Raw genomic sequence first — 18,541 nt, 5'->3', positions numbered from 1 at the left:
ACTGACACAAGAACAGAAAACCAAACACCACATGTTCTCACTCATAAGTGGGTGTTGAACAAAGAGAACACATGGACACAGGGAGAGGAACATCACACACCAGGGCCTCTTGGAGGGTGGGGAAGCTAGGGGAGGGGTACGGGGTGGGAGGATTGAGGAGGGATAACATTAGGAGAAATACCTAACGTAGATGACGGGGACGAATGCAGCAAACCACCATGGCATGTGTATACCTATGTAACAATCCTGCATGATCTACACATGTACCCCAGAACTTAAAGTATAATAAAAAAGAAAAAGAAAAAAAAGTTGAGAAAAAAACATATTTGCCAGCTATCTACTCATCATTGTGGGCACTGCTCTAGGCACAATGATCAGTCCCCATTCTTTTTATTAATTATTATTATTTTGGGACAGAGTCTTGCTCTGTTGCCCAGGCTGGAATGCAACGGTGCCATCTCAGCTCACTGCAACCTCCGCCTCCCAGGTGATTTTCCTGCCTCAGCCTTCCAAGTAGCTGGGATTACAGGCATGTGCAACTACGCCCAGATAATTTTTGTATTTTTAGTAGAGACAAGGTTTCACCATGTTGGCCAGGCTGGTCTCGAACTCCTGACCCAAAGTGATCCACCCACCTTGGCCTCCCAAAGTGCTGGGATTACAGGCATGAGCCACTGCGCTCAGCCATATTTAATTAGTTTTCTTTGTGCCACTCAAGTGGTTTGTACTGCCCACGATCATCAACTTACCGTATCACATTGTAATGGCTTGTCTATCTTTGGTAATAGCTGTGAATCCTTTAAGGGCAGTGTATTAATCAGGGTCTAGCACAGTGCTTTGCACTTAATGTTTGTAGACCAACCAACCAACCAAACATACAGGATACAGGAATTTGGGGGATATTATAAAATTCATGTGAACCAGCCAGGCACAGTGGCTCATGCCTGTAATCCCAGCACTTTGGGTGGCTGAGGCAGAAGGATCACTTGAGTTCACGAGTTTGACACCAGCCTGGGCAACACAGTGAGACCTTGTCACTAAATAGTAATAAGCTGGGTGCGGTGGCTCACGCCTGTAATCACAGCACTTTGGGCCAAGGCGGAAGGATCACCTGAGGTCAGGAATTTGAGACCATCCTGGCCAATGTGGTAAAACCTTGTCTCTATTAAAAATACAAAAACTAGCTGGGCGTGATGGTGAGTGCCTGTAATCCCAGCTACTTGGGAGGCTGAGGCAGGAGAACTGCTTGAACCTGGGAGGCAGAGGTTGCAGTGAGCCAAGATCGTACCACTGGACTCCAGCCTGGGCAACAGAGCAAGACTCCATCTTAAAAAAATAAACAAAACAAAATAATTATAAAAAGATAATGTGAACCAACCTATTTTAAAAAGGTAAACAGAACCAGTTAAGTGGTCCACACCACCCTACCAAAAAAAGTACTAGTTCAGATTTTAAAAGTTAAGGCAACTTACACAGAGTTATTCAGCAGCAAGTCAGGGCCTAAGTCCAGGACAGTGTTCTCGGCACCAGTGTGAAACCATCCCATTCTTCCCCCATCAACATAACCTAGCCACGTAGGGAACACACCCAAGACTCTGCAGCTCCATTCTCACATTCTGTCCCATACAAATTACTCAATCCAGTCCACTGTCAGTTTAGGTTTCGGGGCACAGTTTATTCAAAAACTTTAAGTAACTGCAAGTCCCACCCCCCATTCCAATATCTATCCCCCCAATCTCTCAATGAAGGGGCTGTCTATCATATGTGGGTGAGATGGGAAAGGAAGGGGTATGGTCCTACTAAAGTTACTCTCCAGCCTTCAGCTTGTGCTGTCTGAAACCTGAGTTCCTCTGACCAAGGCAACTTGTTCAGAGAGCAGTGGTGCCACCCTGAGAGCACTTTAGGACAGTGCCATCTCCTGAGTTCACTGGTCACATTTCAGTCACTGTAACAAATATGAGTTATCAGTGGTGGTCAAAGGTAGACCCGAGGCACAGGCTGTTGAGGGAATACCCTATTAAAGAAGGTTCTAGGAATGAAACATGGAATGCTCAACTTGTAGTGCTCAACTACAACATTAAAAAAGTGGTGAGAAGGTGTCTACTGGTAAGAAAGCAAGGTACAATGTGAGGGACTCCTCGAAAGACACAATTTTAAAAGTACACAAAAGGAACTCTGCTTAAATCATTCCAGCAATAAGGGGAAAAAAGCTTAGAGCTTAGCCTCTGAATTACTCAAGCTCTGAATCAAATGTATCTCTAGGTGAAGACCAACTCCTTTAATTCCTTATGGAGACTGAATAAAACATTTACCATTGTCTTTTGCCCTAACTCTTCTTTCACTAAATAACTGAAAATCTGGTTTCTTTAATGGACATCACCACTACAAAAAGGTCCACCATGGGCAAGTGATCAACTTAAGTATGAATGGCCTATAAGCCAATTTCCTGCAGGGTTCCCTAACCAAAACCCAGGGTGAGATGAGAAATTTGAGTTTCCACATCCGCCAGGCTGAGAGGCCCATATCTAAGAACAGGGCCATAATGTATCAGTTCTCTTGGCTTGATTACAAGATCTATGACTGGTGTGCCATGGTAGTGAGGGACAAGTATCCTTCGGCAGTAGTGGTTATCTTGTCTTAGAAGCTAGTGTATAGCCTCAGCAGTCACTTGTAAGTCCAGTGGGCAGTGGCCCAACCCTGGCCCTTGCATAGGTCCCGGTGGCGGAGAAAACAGGCATGGACTCGGAACCGACGGCCACAGTGGGGACACGCATGCAGGGCTCCAGCATGGGTCTTCATGTGCTCTGTCAGATGGTGCTTCAGCTTGAAGCGCTTGTTGCAGATGCCACAGCCAAAAGGCCGAAGGCTGAAGGTCAGCATGATGTGCCGGTCACGCTTTGGCTTCACCGCAAACCGCTTCCCACACAGGCAACCAAAGCGTTTTCCATCTGCAGGGGGTGTCCCCCCTAGCTTCACAGGCCCATGCACAGCCTGGCCTGCTCCTCCAGGTCCTCCGCCTCCTGACAGGATTTCATTCCCATGAAGATCCACTGGTTTCCAGGATGGCCCCCCTCCCCCAGATGTTGGCCCTGCCCCTGAAGGCAACAAGAACCCTAGCTCCCCATTCCCTTCAGTGTCCCCTCCAGAAAACACTTTGGTCTCTTCCTTTGCTCCTCCAGGCTGAGTTCCACCTCCTGATATCTCCTCCTTAGGCTCAAAGGGTTCCTGCTTAATGTAGCAGATTTTGGGGGGTAGTGCAGTAGGAGGGGCAGGGAGTTCAAGTGGTGCACTCTCACTCTCTGGAAGCTTTCGGGGAGTAGCAGTCATGGGCAGTGGGTGGGCTCCATGAGGACGGGGGAAAACCCCTGATACTCTCTGGGGCTGAGAAGTCTGAGTGAGCCTGGCTGACCCCTGGTCCTCCTCATCATCTTCTTCCTCCTCCTCCTCTTCTTCTTCCACCTGAATTTGCAGCACTTCTCCCAGTTCACTTCCCTCCCCTCCCACAGGGCTCTCAGTGGAAGCAGGGCTTTCAGTGGAAGCAGAGGACTGCACTGGGGTCTGGAAAGGGGAAGAGCGAATGCACCAGCCTCCTGTAGAGGATGTAGTGGAAAGAAGTGCATGGTAGGAGGTTGCTCCACGGGCTGAAATTCCACCACCTGAAGTTTCTAATTCTCTAAGAATCTCTGAGCACTGATCTACTACTTGCCACATTTGAAGGCCACTGGCCACAAGGAGATGAGCAGGGAGAGCATCCAGTGGCAAGCGGAGACGCCCTGAATAAATGAGCTGGAGTAGCCCCTCGAAGGCATCGGCTTCAATGACACTCGGCAGAGTGAGACGAGGCGCATCCCCCAGAAGCAGCTTGTCATGGAAGTAAGGAGAAGCAGCAGCCAACACTGCTTTGTGAGCTCTAAGTTCCCGGCCCTGCACCAGGAGGGACACATCACAGAACTTTCCCTCTAGCCTGTGGCGGTTCAGAGATTCCAGCAGCGAAGAGCTATGCTGCGGGAACTCGATCTGGATTGTCCGTGGGGCTGGGTTGCAGATCGGGGAGGTGGGTACGGGGGGCAAAGGCGTCGGGGTTTCCATGGCCTCCTCGAAGGCGAGAAGGATTGGGAAGAGGAGAGAGGGCCTGGGGGTAGACTCCACGCGGAATGAATGCTGTAGAGGAAAGAGACAGGGGTCATAGAAGCCCTTGATAGGGGGAGCCACATCTCCTCAAACAACCCCCTCCCCCCACCAGCAATAATTGGAAACTTTTCAGTCAGTGGCGGTTTCTGTAAATCAGTCCCGCACATCAAGAAAGCAAAACAAACCACAACAGCAACAAAACACCAACCGGGGTTTTAACTTCCAGCCCCTGTGAAAGATGAGAAGGAGGGTCCTTCAGCCACGAGCCTGCTTTCGCCTGCCCAGAACAGCTCCTGCCCTGCCGCTCCGTTCCGCCTCACAGTGCTCACAAAGGCTGGCTCCCGGGAAGCCGCGGTCACCGGACACGACGATTCTCGGCCCTGGTGTCCCTCCCGCCGACACGCCCCCGCCGTTACACGCGCGGCGATGCCCTCACCGGTACCGTGCGTCTACAGCACCATCCCAGGCCGGAAGCCACGGCCTCCCTGCCGGACGCCGACGCTGAGTGCGGCAGGCGGAGCTAGGGCCGTAGCCAATCGGGGAATAGCAGTCTAGAAGCTCTGTGACGATTGGCTACCGCAGACGAGGAGGGCGGTGCTGGGAGGAGGCCGCTGGCCCAGAGCGCCGGCGCGAGGGGCGTCCAGGGTAGCTGCGAAAGGCCTCGCCGCTGCAGAGGACCGAGAGCCAGGGCCCGGGGGAGGACATCCCGGTCGGAGGGGGCGGGCCGTCAGCCGCCTCCAGAAGCTGCGTTTCCCGGTGATTAAGTGTAACGCCCGCCCCCGGTAGGTCCTGAGAGGAGCGAGATTAGTTGAGCACTTACCGTGTGGGCCCGGCAATTGCCCACATCACCTTGGTCCTCCCACTGGCCCTGCGAGGGTAGGGGTTGCAGTCCTCAGTTTCCAGGCGGGGGAAACGGACTGAAAGCGTCACTCACCTAATAGTAGTGGACCTGGGACTGGAACCCAGATTTGCTGAGGAACCAGGTTCTTTATTCTGCACGGGAGCATTTTAACCAGCTATTAAAGAAACCTAATTTCTAGGTAATTTTTAAAAGAGATAAATGTGGATATATACATGAACTCTTTAATAAGATAATGCCGCCGTTCCTGGCCTTGGACTAAATGAAGCAGTGGTGAGGGGAGAGTTAAGATTGGAGAAGTTTGGCCAGTGCAAACTCCTGCTCTAAAATATAAAAAATCTCGTTGGGAGGGGAGAGTGACATTCTATGAGGAGAGTGTGGCATCAGGTGGGGATATACAGTTTTTCTCCCAGGCTGTCAGCTTCCTTTCAGAAAGCAGATCTTACCACCCTAAAGGTCTGTCTGGAAAGCCCTGCCTCAGAAAGTCAGCACAGCGATAAAAGAACAATCTCCGTTTATTAAACATGTTTTTTTCTGTTTCACCACACACTCCAGAAAAAAAGGAAATGGGGCTGGGAGTGGAGAAAATGGGACAGTGAGGGAGGGTAGATAAGGCTGGGAGGGGGATGGGGAGGGAGAACGAGAAAACAAAATAAAACAGGTAGGAAGAGCATCTCCCTACCCTTAAGGTGGTGGGTGGGGAGGGAAGCAGAGGGGCGGGGGGGGAGGGGGCCAGGAAGCTCTGTACAGAAGGGTTGCCCCCAGCCCACACACACACACCCCGGATATGTACAGTACAAACCCCAGATAATTACAACAGCCAAAGAGAGAAGGAAGGTTGGGGAGGGTCCAGGGGTAGGGCCTGAGATGGGGAAAGGGCACAGGGATAAAATTTCACATATTTACAAGTTTTATATAAGTATAAATTTGGCCCCGGCTGGGTGTATGTGTAGGGGGATGGGACTGAAGGGGAACTGTCCATACAAAAGAAAGAGGGGTAGAATCTAGGAGAGTCTCAATACCAAACGCAAAAAGGGATGAAGGGAGCAAGGCTGGGTAGGGGACAGCAGTCAGGGAAGAGGGGGTGCCAAGGAGGGTCCTCTCCCCTCCCATGGCCTACCCACCCCAAACCCCATCCATCCTACCTCCCCTATCCCGCCAGAGAACTATGTACAGAGAAACACCGAAAAATTGTGGAGCTGGCGGGAGGGAGGGAGGTGGAAGGAGATTGGGAGGGGGAGGATGAGAGGGAAGCCCAGCCCTGTCCTACCTCCCCCAGGGGACAGAGTCATGGAAGGGGGCCCCCCAACACCCCTCCTCCAACACAGGTCCCCCCACCCCGGGGGAGAGAGACATGGCTTTTCCTAGAGTAAGTTCCCCCCTCCCCCTGGGAGTAGAGACCAAGAAGAGAGAAGGGAGGGGCAGGGGGGACTGTGTGTCAGAGTAGGGCAGATCAACTAGCCTGTCCTCCCAACATACACGCCCTCCTAAACCCTGACCCCTCACCCTAACCTCAATTCCACCCCACCCAACACACTGGGGGAGGGGGGGGGCATAAGCCCCCTCACCCCGCTCTGGGACCAGCCAAGAGCAGATCAGGTGTGGGGAGAAGGGGAGACAACTCCCATTCTCCCCTTGCCGCCCCCTCCCTGCCCCGGTGGCCCCCTCCACCCCATCTGGGTTCTGGGTGGGGAGGGAGTAAATTTAAGAGTGGTAGGAGGAGAAGGAGTTTGTGCGTGCTGAGCCCCCCCAGACGCTCCTGAGAAATCAAGGGGTAATAGGGCCCCCTCACCCGGGGTCCCCTCCCCATAACAAGGGGGGCAGGGGAGGCCAAAATGGGGCGGTGGAGGGGAGTTAGATTGTCAGCTCTGGTTACTGCTAAAAAAATCACCCTGAAGTTGAAAGTTTGGAGGTGCCACACCCCCAGGGTGGGGGTGAGGGTCTGTCCCCCAGTGCTCAGGGGAACAATGAGGCAGAGGATGGGGATAGCACCCCAGAGTGAAGGGGTCTTTGTGGGGTAGGCGGTGTCCTGGGGCAAGGGTCCCTGGGGGTCAGGGCAGCACCCCAATGGGAAGGAAAAGGGGGGCAGCTGAGGGTCCCCGCTCTCCCTCCTGGAAATGGTGCAGTGGGGGGGTGGGCGATCAGTGTGCCTCCCAAGGAGGCATTCAGGGAGGCAATCCCGCTGTTCCTCGGTGATGTCCAGTCCTGGTGGTTGGTGCTGTTACAGGGTGGGGAGCACAGGAAAGGAAGAGAAGGTCTGTGATGCTGGGTGGCTAGTGGTCTGCGGTGTTTCGGAACTCGCCGTTCTCCGTAATCTGCAGCCGGGGTGGGGGGGGCGGGGCTGGGGGGGCCAGGCCGTTCCACGGTGGGGCCAGCGTCACACGCGGGTTTGTTGGACCCAAGGGGGGAAGCTGCCTCTCCTGCAAGACACCAAAGAGGAGAGCGCGGACTTATTGAGACGCTTCAAGGGGGCCTGAATGCCAGTCCCCTAGCAGTGGCCTCCCCTATAGCCAGCCCACTCCACAAGCCGTGGAACACCCCTTCCTCCCAGGACAGTCCCCACCATCCTCCTATTTTGTTTCTCACCTGCAGAAGTTAACGTCGTCTGGGATCAGAGAGAAGAGAATCTCACTCCTAGACTCCTAACAGGGGCCTTTAAGTCTTTAACCCAGAATGTCACACCAGGAAACCAGATGAAAGCAGCAAGTTCCAACCGCACCCCCAACCTAACCCTTCTCTGGCTTCACCTATGTATATTCCCTGCCCAACCCACCCTCCCCCTCTTGAAACCCCCTCCCACCCACCCCCAATCCGAGGTAGGAACTTTGTGTTGACGAATAAGGGGAGGCAGTACAGCAAAACCTCATTAATCCAAACCCCTGTGGATTTGGAATTTCTTCATAATTTGAACAAAAACTGGGCTTGAGTTTTCCTTTATCTGTGAAGAAAGGGTGTGCTAGGCAAATTAGTGGTGGAAATGTGTCTGTAGGAGGGGATATTTAACCTATACCAGAAAACAGACTTTTGAATCCTATCTATTCATTAATACATGCCCCCTAAGGAGTGGAAAAAGCCTTGTTCATCGAGTTCTACTTCCTGTATATAGTTTGAAGACATGCATTTCATTAAATAGACGCTGTCATTCAGTTTTGTCACTTATTCAGAGTGGCCATCTTCTCAAATATAACATTCCAAATTAGAGAGATTTAACTGTACTGGGGGGAAAGGAAGGGGATTCAGGGAAGTGATTTGGAAAGGGCAAAATCTTGTGGGAGGGCTGCACTTGTCTCTCACAGTTATGGCGAAAATGACTAGGAGCTTCTGCAGAGACACAGCATGCCCCAATCTCTGCATCCCTGGGAAGCAGAAACCGGCTTTATTCTTTTCCACCCCCATCCTCCTTTCAGTCCTTCTCCTTGGGCTCCCAATTAGAGGGTGAAGGGTACCAGACCCAACTCCTACCCCTGGTCCTACTCTAATCACCTCCTATAGCTCCTGGACCAACTCCTGGTTCCTGGCCTTAGCTCTACCTTCTGTTCCTCTGCTGGGAGAAAAGAAAGCCATCTGAATTTCCCTACACTTCCAGTTGCTCACTTGGCTTTTTAAAATTCAGGCTCAAAACTAATTTTTTTTTTTTTTTTTTTTTTTTTTTTTTGAGATGGAGTTTCGCTCATGTTACCCAGGCTGGAGTGCAATGGCGCGATCTCGGCTCACCGCAACCTCCGTCTCCTGGGTTCAGGCAATTCTCCTGCCTCAGCCTCCTGAGTAGCTGGGATTACAGGCATGTGCCACCATGCCCAGCTAATTTTTTGTATATTTAGTAGAGACGGGGTTTCACCGTGTTGACCAGGATGGTCTCGATCTCTTGACCTCGTGATCCACCCGCCTCGGCCTCCCAAAGTGCTGGGATTACAGGCTTGAGCCACCGCGCCTGGCCCTCAAAACTAATTTTTAATTAATGGCTGAGTTGCAGAGGGACCAATACCTACTACAAGTGGTTTAGAACAAATGTCCAAATTACTTCAGGGGCCACATGGCATTTAGGCTTGGCAGTATAGCTATGTCTGATCTTATCTCCAAAGGATAAAAACACCTTCTAAGTAACAGCTTCCATATAAGCTCTCCCTTCCATCCCAAGATCAAGTTGCTAACCTCTCAGGTCACCCAAACCCCAGCCTTGGGTATGAGATAGCCAGCAAAACTGCCTTCTTAGCGTGCTGGGTATCTCACGCACTTTCTGCAAGTCAGTGAGAGGAAATCACTTATGGTAGGGGGTCCTGAGTATGGCAGGAGAGCAGGGAAGGAACCCCCAAATTCCATTCCCTCTGTCCGCTAGTGACAGCACATAGGCATGCCCCAGACACCCCCATGGACCCAAATTTAGAAAGTGGATAAATTAGGGTGCCATTATTCATTACTAAAGAATTCACTGCAGGAGTCCTTTAAATGGCAAAGTCCCCTGGTGCCTTTTAGCATCTGTTTACAGATCACCAGCTACTTTGACAGAGAGGCTGGGCAGGCAGAGAGTTAAAATTACAGTGTAAGGAGCCACTGCCCACTGCAGCTCAATCCCAAAGAAAATCACATCTCAGAAATGATGTCTATAGCTGACAGGTTCTCATTTACTGGCTTTTTAGGTCGGGTTATGTGTCTGGCAAGGCCACTCGGTGGCAGGAAAGGGGGAGTGTGTGGCATCAGCAACCTGGGGATATGAGCTCTGAGAGTAGGTTCTTTACCCTGCTGTTCCTGGCACCTCTGCCTGGGAAACAAAAGGTCTTCTGAGCCCATGATCTGATCTAGGAGGATCTCTCTCCCCATTTCTAAACTTCCAGGCCACATGGGCAAGTCCATGTCCTAACATCTGCCTGAGGTTCCTTTCTTGCTCCTTCTTGTTCCACCCACCCTGCCTAATGTCAGGACATCTCAACAGCATTTTTTCCAGGGTATCCCAAGTCTCCCTAAGTTAACTACCCACTCCTAATTCTCACCCAAGGGGGGCTAATGTGAGCTCCAGATGCCTTCTGCCTCACAAATATGAGGAGGAAGAGAAAGAATCAGGTGAGGAGTGGAAAGGAGGGTAGAGAACCAAGGTTAGGGAAGGAACAGGGAAACCCAACCTACCTGCTGCAGTCAGCACAGTGCCTATAGCCAAGGTCCTCCAACCCATCATCACCTCCACCCCCTTAAGAGACCCACCCCCAGCCCCTAAGGACGCTCTGGTGAAATGGGGGGTGACAGACATACACTGGAGAGGCAGAGGAAGAGGAGGGCTTAGAGTCAGGAGGGGGTGGGTTTTGCAGGGAAGTGGGTGTGATCTGTGAATGTGCTGGGCCCATCTAGGATAAAACTCTTGGTGTTGCTAAGGTATTGTTGGGCAGTTCTGGGAAGCAGCAGCAAGTGCTGTCTTTGGGTGGTGTCTTGGGAGATGGATCTGTGCAGGAGGTGTCGGAGAGCTAGAGTCTGTGGAGGTTCTCTGGGTGTGGAGGGCAGCAGTGAGAGGGGAGAGGCTCCGGAGGTGTTGGAGGGGAGCGGGCTTCACGACCAACCTGCAGTGGTCCGGAGTCACCTCCCCCTGTGTCCTCCGCCCGTGGCCAAAGCGGAACCAGGAGAATTACCTGATGAGGAGCTGCAGGGGGAGAGAGTGGGGTCATGGGGTCAGGAGCCTTGGTGGGGGATGGCAGGTAGGGGGAGCCTAGCAGTCAGAGCAGAGGAAAGAGGAGTATGGGTAGGAAAATGAGCAGAATTTTGGGAATGCAAGGGGTAAGGGTGCAGAAGGGAGGTCCTAGCAGCTGGCCTGTGAGAAGAGAGGCTGGGCAGCAGGCAGTTGGGAAAGTGTGAGGTCCAGAGTGGGAGGGAGGCTAAAGGGAAGCTGGACTTAAATACTGAGCGAAAAGGGTGGTTGCAGGATGGGAGGCCTGCAAGATCTGAAGACTCAGGAAGAGGAAGCTATGCAGGAGCTGCCAGGAGTCAGGAAAATTGGGGAACCAAGAGAACAGAGGTGATGGGGTCCCCAAGTTTTCGGGGTACCTGCCAGGGCCTGGGGAAACTACAGATCATACTGCCCTGTGATCTATTCTAGAAAATGGCAGCTTCTAGCCCTCTGGCCCAAAAGCTCAGAGGAAGCTGAACAATATGCCTTGAACAGGAGTGGGCAAAGAAGGGGCAGGGGTTCCCAGAACTAGATGGAGTCTAGGGGCAGAAAGACCAAGGTTCTGGTAGAGAAGGTCCTGAGGCACAGGCAGGAGTGGGAAGACTGGATGGGAAGGGACAGGAGTTTGGCTGACGCTGCTAGGAGTGACAAAGGCACAGACGATGGGATGAAGATGGGGTCACTGGGGGGCTGCCAGGAGCAGCCAGTGGACAAACAGTAGACTATGAGAGACAGATGGTGATGGGGCTGGGTGGCTGGTGTAGTGAGTGCACGAAAGACAGTGGGATGGATGGGGATGGGACACGGAGAAGATAAATGACATTGTAATTTCCACCTGAGCGTCGAGCAGCCTCTTCTTGGGTTCTGGCAGCGGCTCAGCCATGGCGGGGTGGTCCCGGCGCAGCTCCTCCTCCACCAGCATCAGCCTGAAGGGACGGGCTTCAGTGGGGTTAGTGGCGGGCACAGGCTCGGAGCCTGCCCACAGAACCCCACAGCTCTCTGGAAAAGCCTCAGGCATCCTTATCCCTTAGAATCAGAGTCTCTCCATTGCCGTGACACAAGACTCCCTGTTACTCAGGATCATGCTCTCCACCTTCCTCTCAGGGACTCTTACACCTCTCTGCTAAGGCAGCTTTCTGTGCCTCAAAGACTTCTACCATCCAGATACCTCCAGGGCTCCATCATCCCAATCAGGACAGTAGTGCCCCTTCCCCAGACCTTCTGTGGCTGTGGACCTGGCGTCTGCATCCCCCATGTCACCTCACTGTGAAGATCCTCAAGGTGATTTATTTTAAAGGTTATCAATTAGAGCAGTGGTTTTCAAAAAATATTTCAAGAAGCGCTTTTCGGCCGGGCGCAGTGGCTCAAGCCTGTAATCCCAGCACTTTGGGAGGCGGAGGCGGGTGGATCATGAGGTCAAGAGATCGAGACCATCCTGGTCAACATGGTGAAACCCCGTCACTACTAAAAATACAAAAAATTAGCTGGGCATGATGGTGCGTGCCTGTAATCCCAGCTACTCAGGAGGCTGAGGCAGGAGAATTGCCTGAACCCGGGAGGCGGAGGTTGCGGTGAGCCGAGATCGCGCCATTGCACTCCAGCCTGGGTAATGAGCGAAACTCCGTCTCAAAAAAAAAAAAAAAAAAAAAAAAAGCCCTTTTCTTCTAATTAAATCTTACATAAAATACATTTAGAATGGATCAGAATGGAGATGGCTCTGGTTGGAGTGGGGCCCAGGGTCCCACCCCTCCACCACTCTGAAGATAATTGACCTCTTTGCTGAGGATACCCTCTTCGGAGCCCACAGCTTGCTGGAGCCACTGAAACATACACAGACTAAAAGACCCTTTCTAATAGAACACCTTTTCAAGGCTAGAGAGGAGGGTCTGCCCAGGAAGGGGGTGGTGAGGGGCTACTCTGGCTAGGGAGCCCTGCATAGGTTTGGGGTGAACATCACAGGTTAGGTTGAGAATAACTAGTGAGGAGTCCCGGCCTAGGCTGAATGCAGATGCAGTGATGGCTGGACAGGAACAGATACATTTTCCAAGGACTTTTGAAGCTACTCTATCAGAAGAGAGGTCAGGATTTAGTAAAGGAATATTTAATGCACTAAGCAGGTTGGGGTTTCTCTCCATCTGGTGATGAGTGAGTGGGTGGCATCCTGGGGAGGAGAGTCGTGGGCTCTCCTGGTGGGCTCCTGAGTTTGGGGATGGGAGTCAGGGAAGTAGTTTGCCCACTTGCTCTCTTCAGCCTCAGGCTCTCCCTCACAACCCCCTCCCCAGGCCGCCCCTCACCTGCCAATGATGCTCTTGATCTGCGAATCCTTCTCTGCCTGCTGCTGCCTAAGCCTCTTCTCACTCTGCTCCAGTCGGGCCTGATACTGCATCAGGATTTTGCTGGTCTGTTCTTCCTGGGACAGCAGCCTCCGCTCATACTCTTCCAGCTTCCGGTTGGACATGTGCAGCCGCTCCTTCAGCGAGTGAATCTCCTCCTCGTACTCCTTCACCTGCCCGCCGGGCACATGACCCCGCACTGTGAGGGGCGCCCCACCCCAAGCCCATCACCCAGCCTCCATCCCTGTCTGCCAAGCACAGCCACTGCATGGGGAGGGACATCCAGCTGCCTTCCCCAACCCCTTCCCTGCCTGTGGACCATACCCACACACCTGCTTTTGAGAAGACCCTTCTATGGTGCTGAGGCTCCCTCAAAGTGGAGCAAGGTCATAGATTCCCACACCCTGAGGTCTGTGTATGGCCCCTAATGAAGACCCACACAGAAACCTAGACAGACTTACAAGCACACCTTGAGTAACTGTGCTCAGAAATTAAAAATAGGGTGATTCTTCAGCCCTAAGCCAGGCCCTAGAACACATGCTAGAGACATAGGAAGAAAACGCACTTGATGGGGGAAGGCAGGTGCTGTCTTCCATGTGACCCTCTGCTTGGCTCTGTAGGGGGTTTACAAGTGAATTCCAGGCTGAGAATCTAGGAATTCCAGAGCTGGAATTGCTCAGAAGAGTCATTTTATCTGCCCTGTTGGCTCTAGACTCTACAGCTGTGCTGCCTAATATGGTAGCCACCAGCCCACATGTAGCTATTTAAAATTTAGGCTAGACATGGTGGCTCAACACCTGTAATCCCAGCACTTTGGGAGGCTGAGGCAGGTGGATCACTTGAGTTCACAAGTTCTAGACCAGCCTGGGCAACATGGCAAAACCCTGTCTCTACAAAAAAAAAAAAAAAAAAAAATTAGTCGGGCTTGGTAGCATGAGCCTGTAGTCCTAGTTACTCAGGGGGCTGAGGTGGGAGCATGGCTTAAGCCCGGGAGGTGGAGGTTTCAGTGAGCCAAGTTTGCACCACTGCACTCCAGCCTGGGTGACAAAGCAAGACCCTGTCTCAAAAAGAAAAATACAGCTGAAAATTCAGTTCCTGGGCCAGGCGCACTGGCTCACACCTGTAATCCTAGTACTTTGGGAGGCCGAGGCGGGCGGGTCACCTGAGGTCAAGAGTTTAGGACCAACCTGACCAACATGGAGAAACCCTGTCTACTAAAAATACAAAAATTGGCTGGGCATGATGGCTCATGCCTATAATCCCAGCTACTCGGGAGGCTGAGTCAGGAGGATCACTTGAACTGGGGAGGTTGTGGTGAGCCAAGATCACGCCATTGCACGCCAGCCTGGGCAACAAGAGCGAAACTGTCTCAAAAATAAAAATAAATTCAGTTCCTGAATCACAGCTAGCCACATGTGAACAGTGTAGATTACGGAACATTTCATCACTCCAGAAAGTTATATTGGATAGTGCTAGTCTACAGCCTTTCCCAATAAGGTTTCCTCATCTGCAGCACAGAACAGAAAAAAATGATTCGAAAGACTATTTCCTCATTCTCTGAAGAGGATACATACGTATATCACCAACTGTTCTATATGCAGAGGAGAGAGATGAATTCACTGCCTATGACGGCTGCCTTGGGGCTGATATTAGGGTTTAATGCTCATTAAATGTGTTGGGCAAGCCCATCTGAGTCAGTCTCAACATTGCCTATGCTCAAAGACCACTTCCCTGTGTTAGGGTCATATGTTCTTTATATGTGACCTAATCCTGCAGCCACCCTCTTCCTCAGGCCCTAGGAGCAGCAGCTTCCCCAAGTAACTTTCTGCTGTTATCTGTGTGTGCCCCAAAGCTCTCGGTGCCCTTTGCCCTCAGCCTCCACCAAGTGAGAGTCTGGATGGCCTTTTCACACATAACCAATATATACCGCTTTACCACATGTATCCCCTGCCTACTGACTCTCTGTCACCTAAGCCCATGGGACAGTGACTGGGTAAGCCAGACATCACTTGTATAACTGCAATCCCCTCCATCCCCACCCAATTTATTAGCTCCTACTGCCAGTAAAGTAACATTTCCTTTCCTAAGCAGTCACAGGAGCCAGGGCTTATGTTCCTCCTGGGGAAGAACATGGAGGTAAGCCTAAAATAGATGATCCCCAGATAGTCTGCGATATATATAACCTACAAAATAGAGTTGAAAGTGACTTTTAGCAACTGACTGTGTGTATCTGGTCTCCCCAGATGGACTGAAGGCTTCTCAAGAGGTGATCATGTCTTTGCCTTTTCTTTCTACCATAACTACCTAACCCTGGAGGTTTCCCTTAAAAGTGACTAGAGATGTCCCCTGTGAGTAAAAGGAAAAACTGAGGCTTGGAGCTGGTAGAGCCCACCGTACCCTATCCAGCCGGCTCTCATCCATCGATTTTGAGTATTCTTTGAGCTTGTACTCTTCCCGCTCGATGTGGGCACTCTCGATGTCAGCCGACAGGTGAGGCATGTTAGAGACCCAGGCCACTGTCCGCTCAGAGGCTGGCATTGTGGGGTTCAATGTGGATGGTGTCTGAGAATGCTGGGACAAGGCATGGTGAGGGTGAACAGAGAAAGGAAAGGTGGGAAAAAGCAGGGTGCGTTTAGAGGGCAATGACACAGCCAAAGGAGATGACAGTCCCAGTCCTATTGCCCTGCTGTAGCCTTCATCACCTCTGAATGCCAGAGATGTGAGTTGAATGCCAGAGAATTTCTCCTGTCACTGTTCTGATTCAGGATCTGATTTTCATGCCTCCAAGTCCCCAACTGGCCCTATTCCAGTCATCCCCACTCTACTTATGGATTAATCCCCTCTGCAATGAGAATGCTAAGAGGGTTCAGTGCCATATCCTTAGTGCCTGGCACAGCACATGGCACCTAGCAGGTCTTCTATACACATTTGTTAAATAGCCAAAAGGAGGCATGAAGATTGTAATTTCAAGCCACAGACTCTGCTCCACACCCACCCTTCCCATCTCCTTCTTCCCTCCCTGTTGTGACCCAGCCCGCCTTCCTCCTGACTTCACCTACCTGCTTGGTGATGGAGGGCTTAAGCCCCCCACCCCCTCCGCCACCGCTGCCCCCGCTGCCCCCAATGCTGCCCTCCTTGCTGAGGCTCTGTTGCCGTGGACGGGCGGGGCCATAACTTGGCTCTGGGGACTGCAATAGATTCCCGCTGGATGGCCGGGGTTTCTGGGCTGCGCTGACTGTCAACTGCTGAGACTTGCCCCTCTGCAATGGAGGCGGCTGGCCCCCGCCACCCCCACTGCTGCCCCCACCACTCCCACCTCCGGGCCCTGAGGGGGCTGGCCTCTGGGGACCGATGGTGATCTGGGGAGGGGACAGCATGTGCTGCAGGTTGTCCTGGAGTGAAAGCTGCCGACGGGTGAAGTCAGTGCCAGAGGGTCCAAACTCATCACTGTAGCTGTGGCTATGAAGGATGGAGGCAGCAGGGGGCTTGGGGACCCCGGAAGAGAGGTCCTCACTCTTGCTATAGCCATGGAATGGGGCAAAGGTGTCCCCAGGGGGCTCTCCACCTCGGTGGTGGTGATGGTGGTGGTGGTGGTGATGGGAGGAAGGTGGGCCATGGCCACCGCCCCCTCCATGGCCGCCTGGGGGCCCTGGCCCATCAGCAGCCATGTGGAAGAGAGGGTTCTGGAAGGAGAGGGGGATTCGCAGTTGCTGGGCAGGGACACCGTCCGTGGTGACACCCATCTGGCTGAGGCGCATGCCGGCTGCCGTGATGGATGAGCCACTCCCCTGGGAGAGGCGTCCGGCAGGCGCAGGCCGTAGCCCCAAGGCTGCTGTCAGCGAGGCCTGGCTTGAATGCAGCAGGTCCCCTACGGCTGCCAGGTTCGAAACACTGCTGCTGTTGAGGCGGCCACCAGGCCCATCACCCTGTAAGTCCAGCATGGACACACTCTTGTTTACACTCAGCATCTTCTGCTCTGGCTCTGTGATGTCCGAGCTGCTCGTGCAGTATGCTGGTGAGGAACGGGCCAGGGGTGGACGGCTTACATAGAACAGGTCTTTACCCCCACCAGGCGGTGGTGGGGGTGGCTTTTCCTTGGTTGGGGAGGGGAGGCGAGCCATGTCCATAGAGCTGTCAGAAGGGAAAGGGGCACACAAACAGAAGGTAAGGTCGGGGCTCCTAGCAATTGAACCTTGCTGTGGTCTGGCACAGGCCTTGGGGTGAAAAGTGGGACCCACAGGGAAGGGCTGAGAGCTAGTGGTGGCAGCCCTGAAAAAGGCAAGCAGGGAGGATGGGAGGGGACAGGTGGGAAAAGGGAAAGGACAGGGCCCCTCCAGGAAGGGGGTGAGGCCTAGAGGAGGGGAGATGGGGGCATTAAGAGAAGGGATGGGGCAGGGCTGGGCAGATATGGAGGAGATGAGGTCCATGGAGGAGGAGAGGAGAGGACAGGAGTAGGGTGAAGGCCAGTGGATCGGGAGAGGGAGCAGTCAGGAGAGGAGAGGAGGGCGGGGGAGGGGAGAGCCCCTCACCTGTTGAGGCCTCGAGCCATGAAGGACTGAAGGTCGATGGAGCTGGAGAGAGATGGAAAGAGGGGCAAGCACAGACAGAGAAGGAGAGAGATGTGGACAAATGGTAGGAGAGGCGGGAATAGTGGGATGGGTATGGTGTCATGGAGGAAGACATGGGCAGAGGAACAAGCAGGGCCCTCATCAAAATAATGAGCAGCAGCTGAGGCACGGGCACCACCCATCGGAATGGAGACTGGGACTCTGGAGCAGGCTGCAGGCCCTGCTAGGCTTCCACTGCCACTGCTCTAAGTGCTGGATCATGGGGAGGTCTGTGGAGTTCTGGTTGGGGGCTGGGGGAAGTGCTTATTCACTAGCTATTATTGAGATAGTTGAATATTTTGACACATGGCTGACATGACTTCCTGGGGACAAGCATGGGCAGGCAGAGGGACAGCAAATCAGAGCTTGCAGCAGCAATGCTCCAGGCTTACAACTAAGACTCGAGTTGGTGGAGCCTCAGCCTTATTCCTAGAGCTCTGCATCTCTCGTTCCCTCAGGCTGTAAAGGGCTCTCAGCCTGTCACTGACTGTGTATCCTTACCAGTCTTCCCTGAGAACTTGGTACTTTCTTTCAAGCCCTAGAGAGATGCATGTGGGGCCCAATGAGGAGTATCCAGAACAGGAAAGGGGGTCTTAGGGCATGGGCCTGGGGGTCCCAGGGTGCTCACCTGTTGAGGTCCCGCATCATGTAGCCCTGCATCTCAGCCGATGGCCCCCGAAGTACCACAGGCTGAGGCCGGGGCCGCTCACTCTGGCGGCTTGGCTGCCTTTGGATGTTGGGGTTCCTCAGAGCTGTGCTGATGTCATTGAGGAGCCGGGGCAGTGGGCCCAGCTTCAGGAGGGCTTCCTGGAAAGGTGAGGCTGTTATATGGGGGCTCAGTGTCCAGCTCTAAGAGGGCCTCTCAGGGTGCAAGTGGAGGGGGTCTGAGTTGGGGTAGTAGTGGTGACACCTCAGGGAACAAGGGGAGAAAAAATCTTCAAGGGGTAGTTTCTCAGGCTCC

The 18,541-nt window shown here is 52.9% G+C and overlaps 2 protein-coding genes across 13 annotated transcripts in view; both read right to left on the bottom strand.

The window, feature by feature from the left end:
• Window positions 1-1,652: 1,652 nt before the first annotated feature.
• On the bottom strand, window positions 1,653-4,960 carry ZBTB9 (zinc finger and BTB domain containing 9). Its single transcript, XM_032253414.1, has 2 exons — window positions 4,340-4,960; window positions 1,653-4,161 (listed from the first exon to the last, which is right to left on the bottom strand). The coding sequence occupies exon 2, from the start codon at window positions 4,087-4,089 to the stop codon at window positions 2,665-2,667; it is 1,425 nt and encodes a 474-aa protein (XP_032109305.1). The 5' UTR covers window positions 4,090-4,161; window positions 4,340-4,960; the 3' UTR covers window positions 1,653-2,664.
• A 527-nt stretch (window positions 4,961-5,487) lies between these two features.
• Window positions 5,488-18,541, bottom strand: part of SYNGAP1 (synaptic Ras GTPase activating protein 1) — a 33,960-nt gene continuing 20,906 nt past the window's right edge. For 2 of the 12 annotated variants that reach the window (XM_032253394.1, XM_032253403.1), the window contains 7 exons: window positions 18,209-18,387; window positions 17,503-17,544; window positions 16,033-17,104; window positions 15,371-15,544; window positions 12,935-13,146; window positions 11,473-11,566; window positions 5,488-7,410 (listed from right to left, as the gene is read on the bottom strand). In XM_032253394.1, the coding sequence (XP_032109285.1) occupies window positions 7,264-7,410; window positions 11,473-11,566; window positions 12,935-13,146; window positions 15,371-15,544; window positions 16,033-17,104; window positions 17,503-17,544; window positions 18,209-18,387 (1,920 nt within the window). In that variant the 3' untranslated portion in view covers window positions 5,488-7,263. Of the gene's footprint in view, window positions 7,411-10,536; window positions 10,617-11,472; window positions 11,580-12,934; window positions 13,147-15,370; window positions 15,545-16,032; window positions 17,105-17,502; window positions 17,545-18,208; window positions 18,388-18,541 lie in introns of those variants that run through there. The other 10 variants (XM_032253399.1, XR_004261367.1, XM_032253395.1 and 7 more) reach the window with 10 other exon arrangements.

The sequence above is a fragment of the Sapajus apella genome, unplaced genomic scaffold (genome assembly GCF_009761245.1).
Source record: "Sapajus apella isolate SASKATOON/1434 unplaced genomic scaffold, GSC_monkey_1.0 scaffold83, whole genome shotgun sequence".
NCBI classification, from domain to species: Eukaryota; Metazoa; Chordata; class Mammalia; order Primates; family Cebidae; genus Sapajus; species Sapajus apella.
This window is presented reverse-complemented; position numbering and strand designations above follow the sequence as displayed.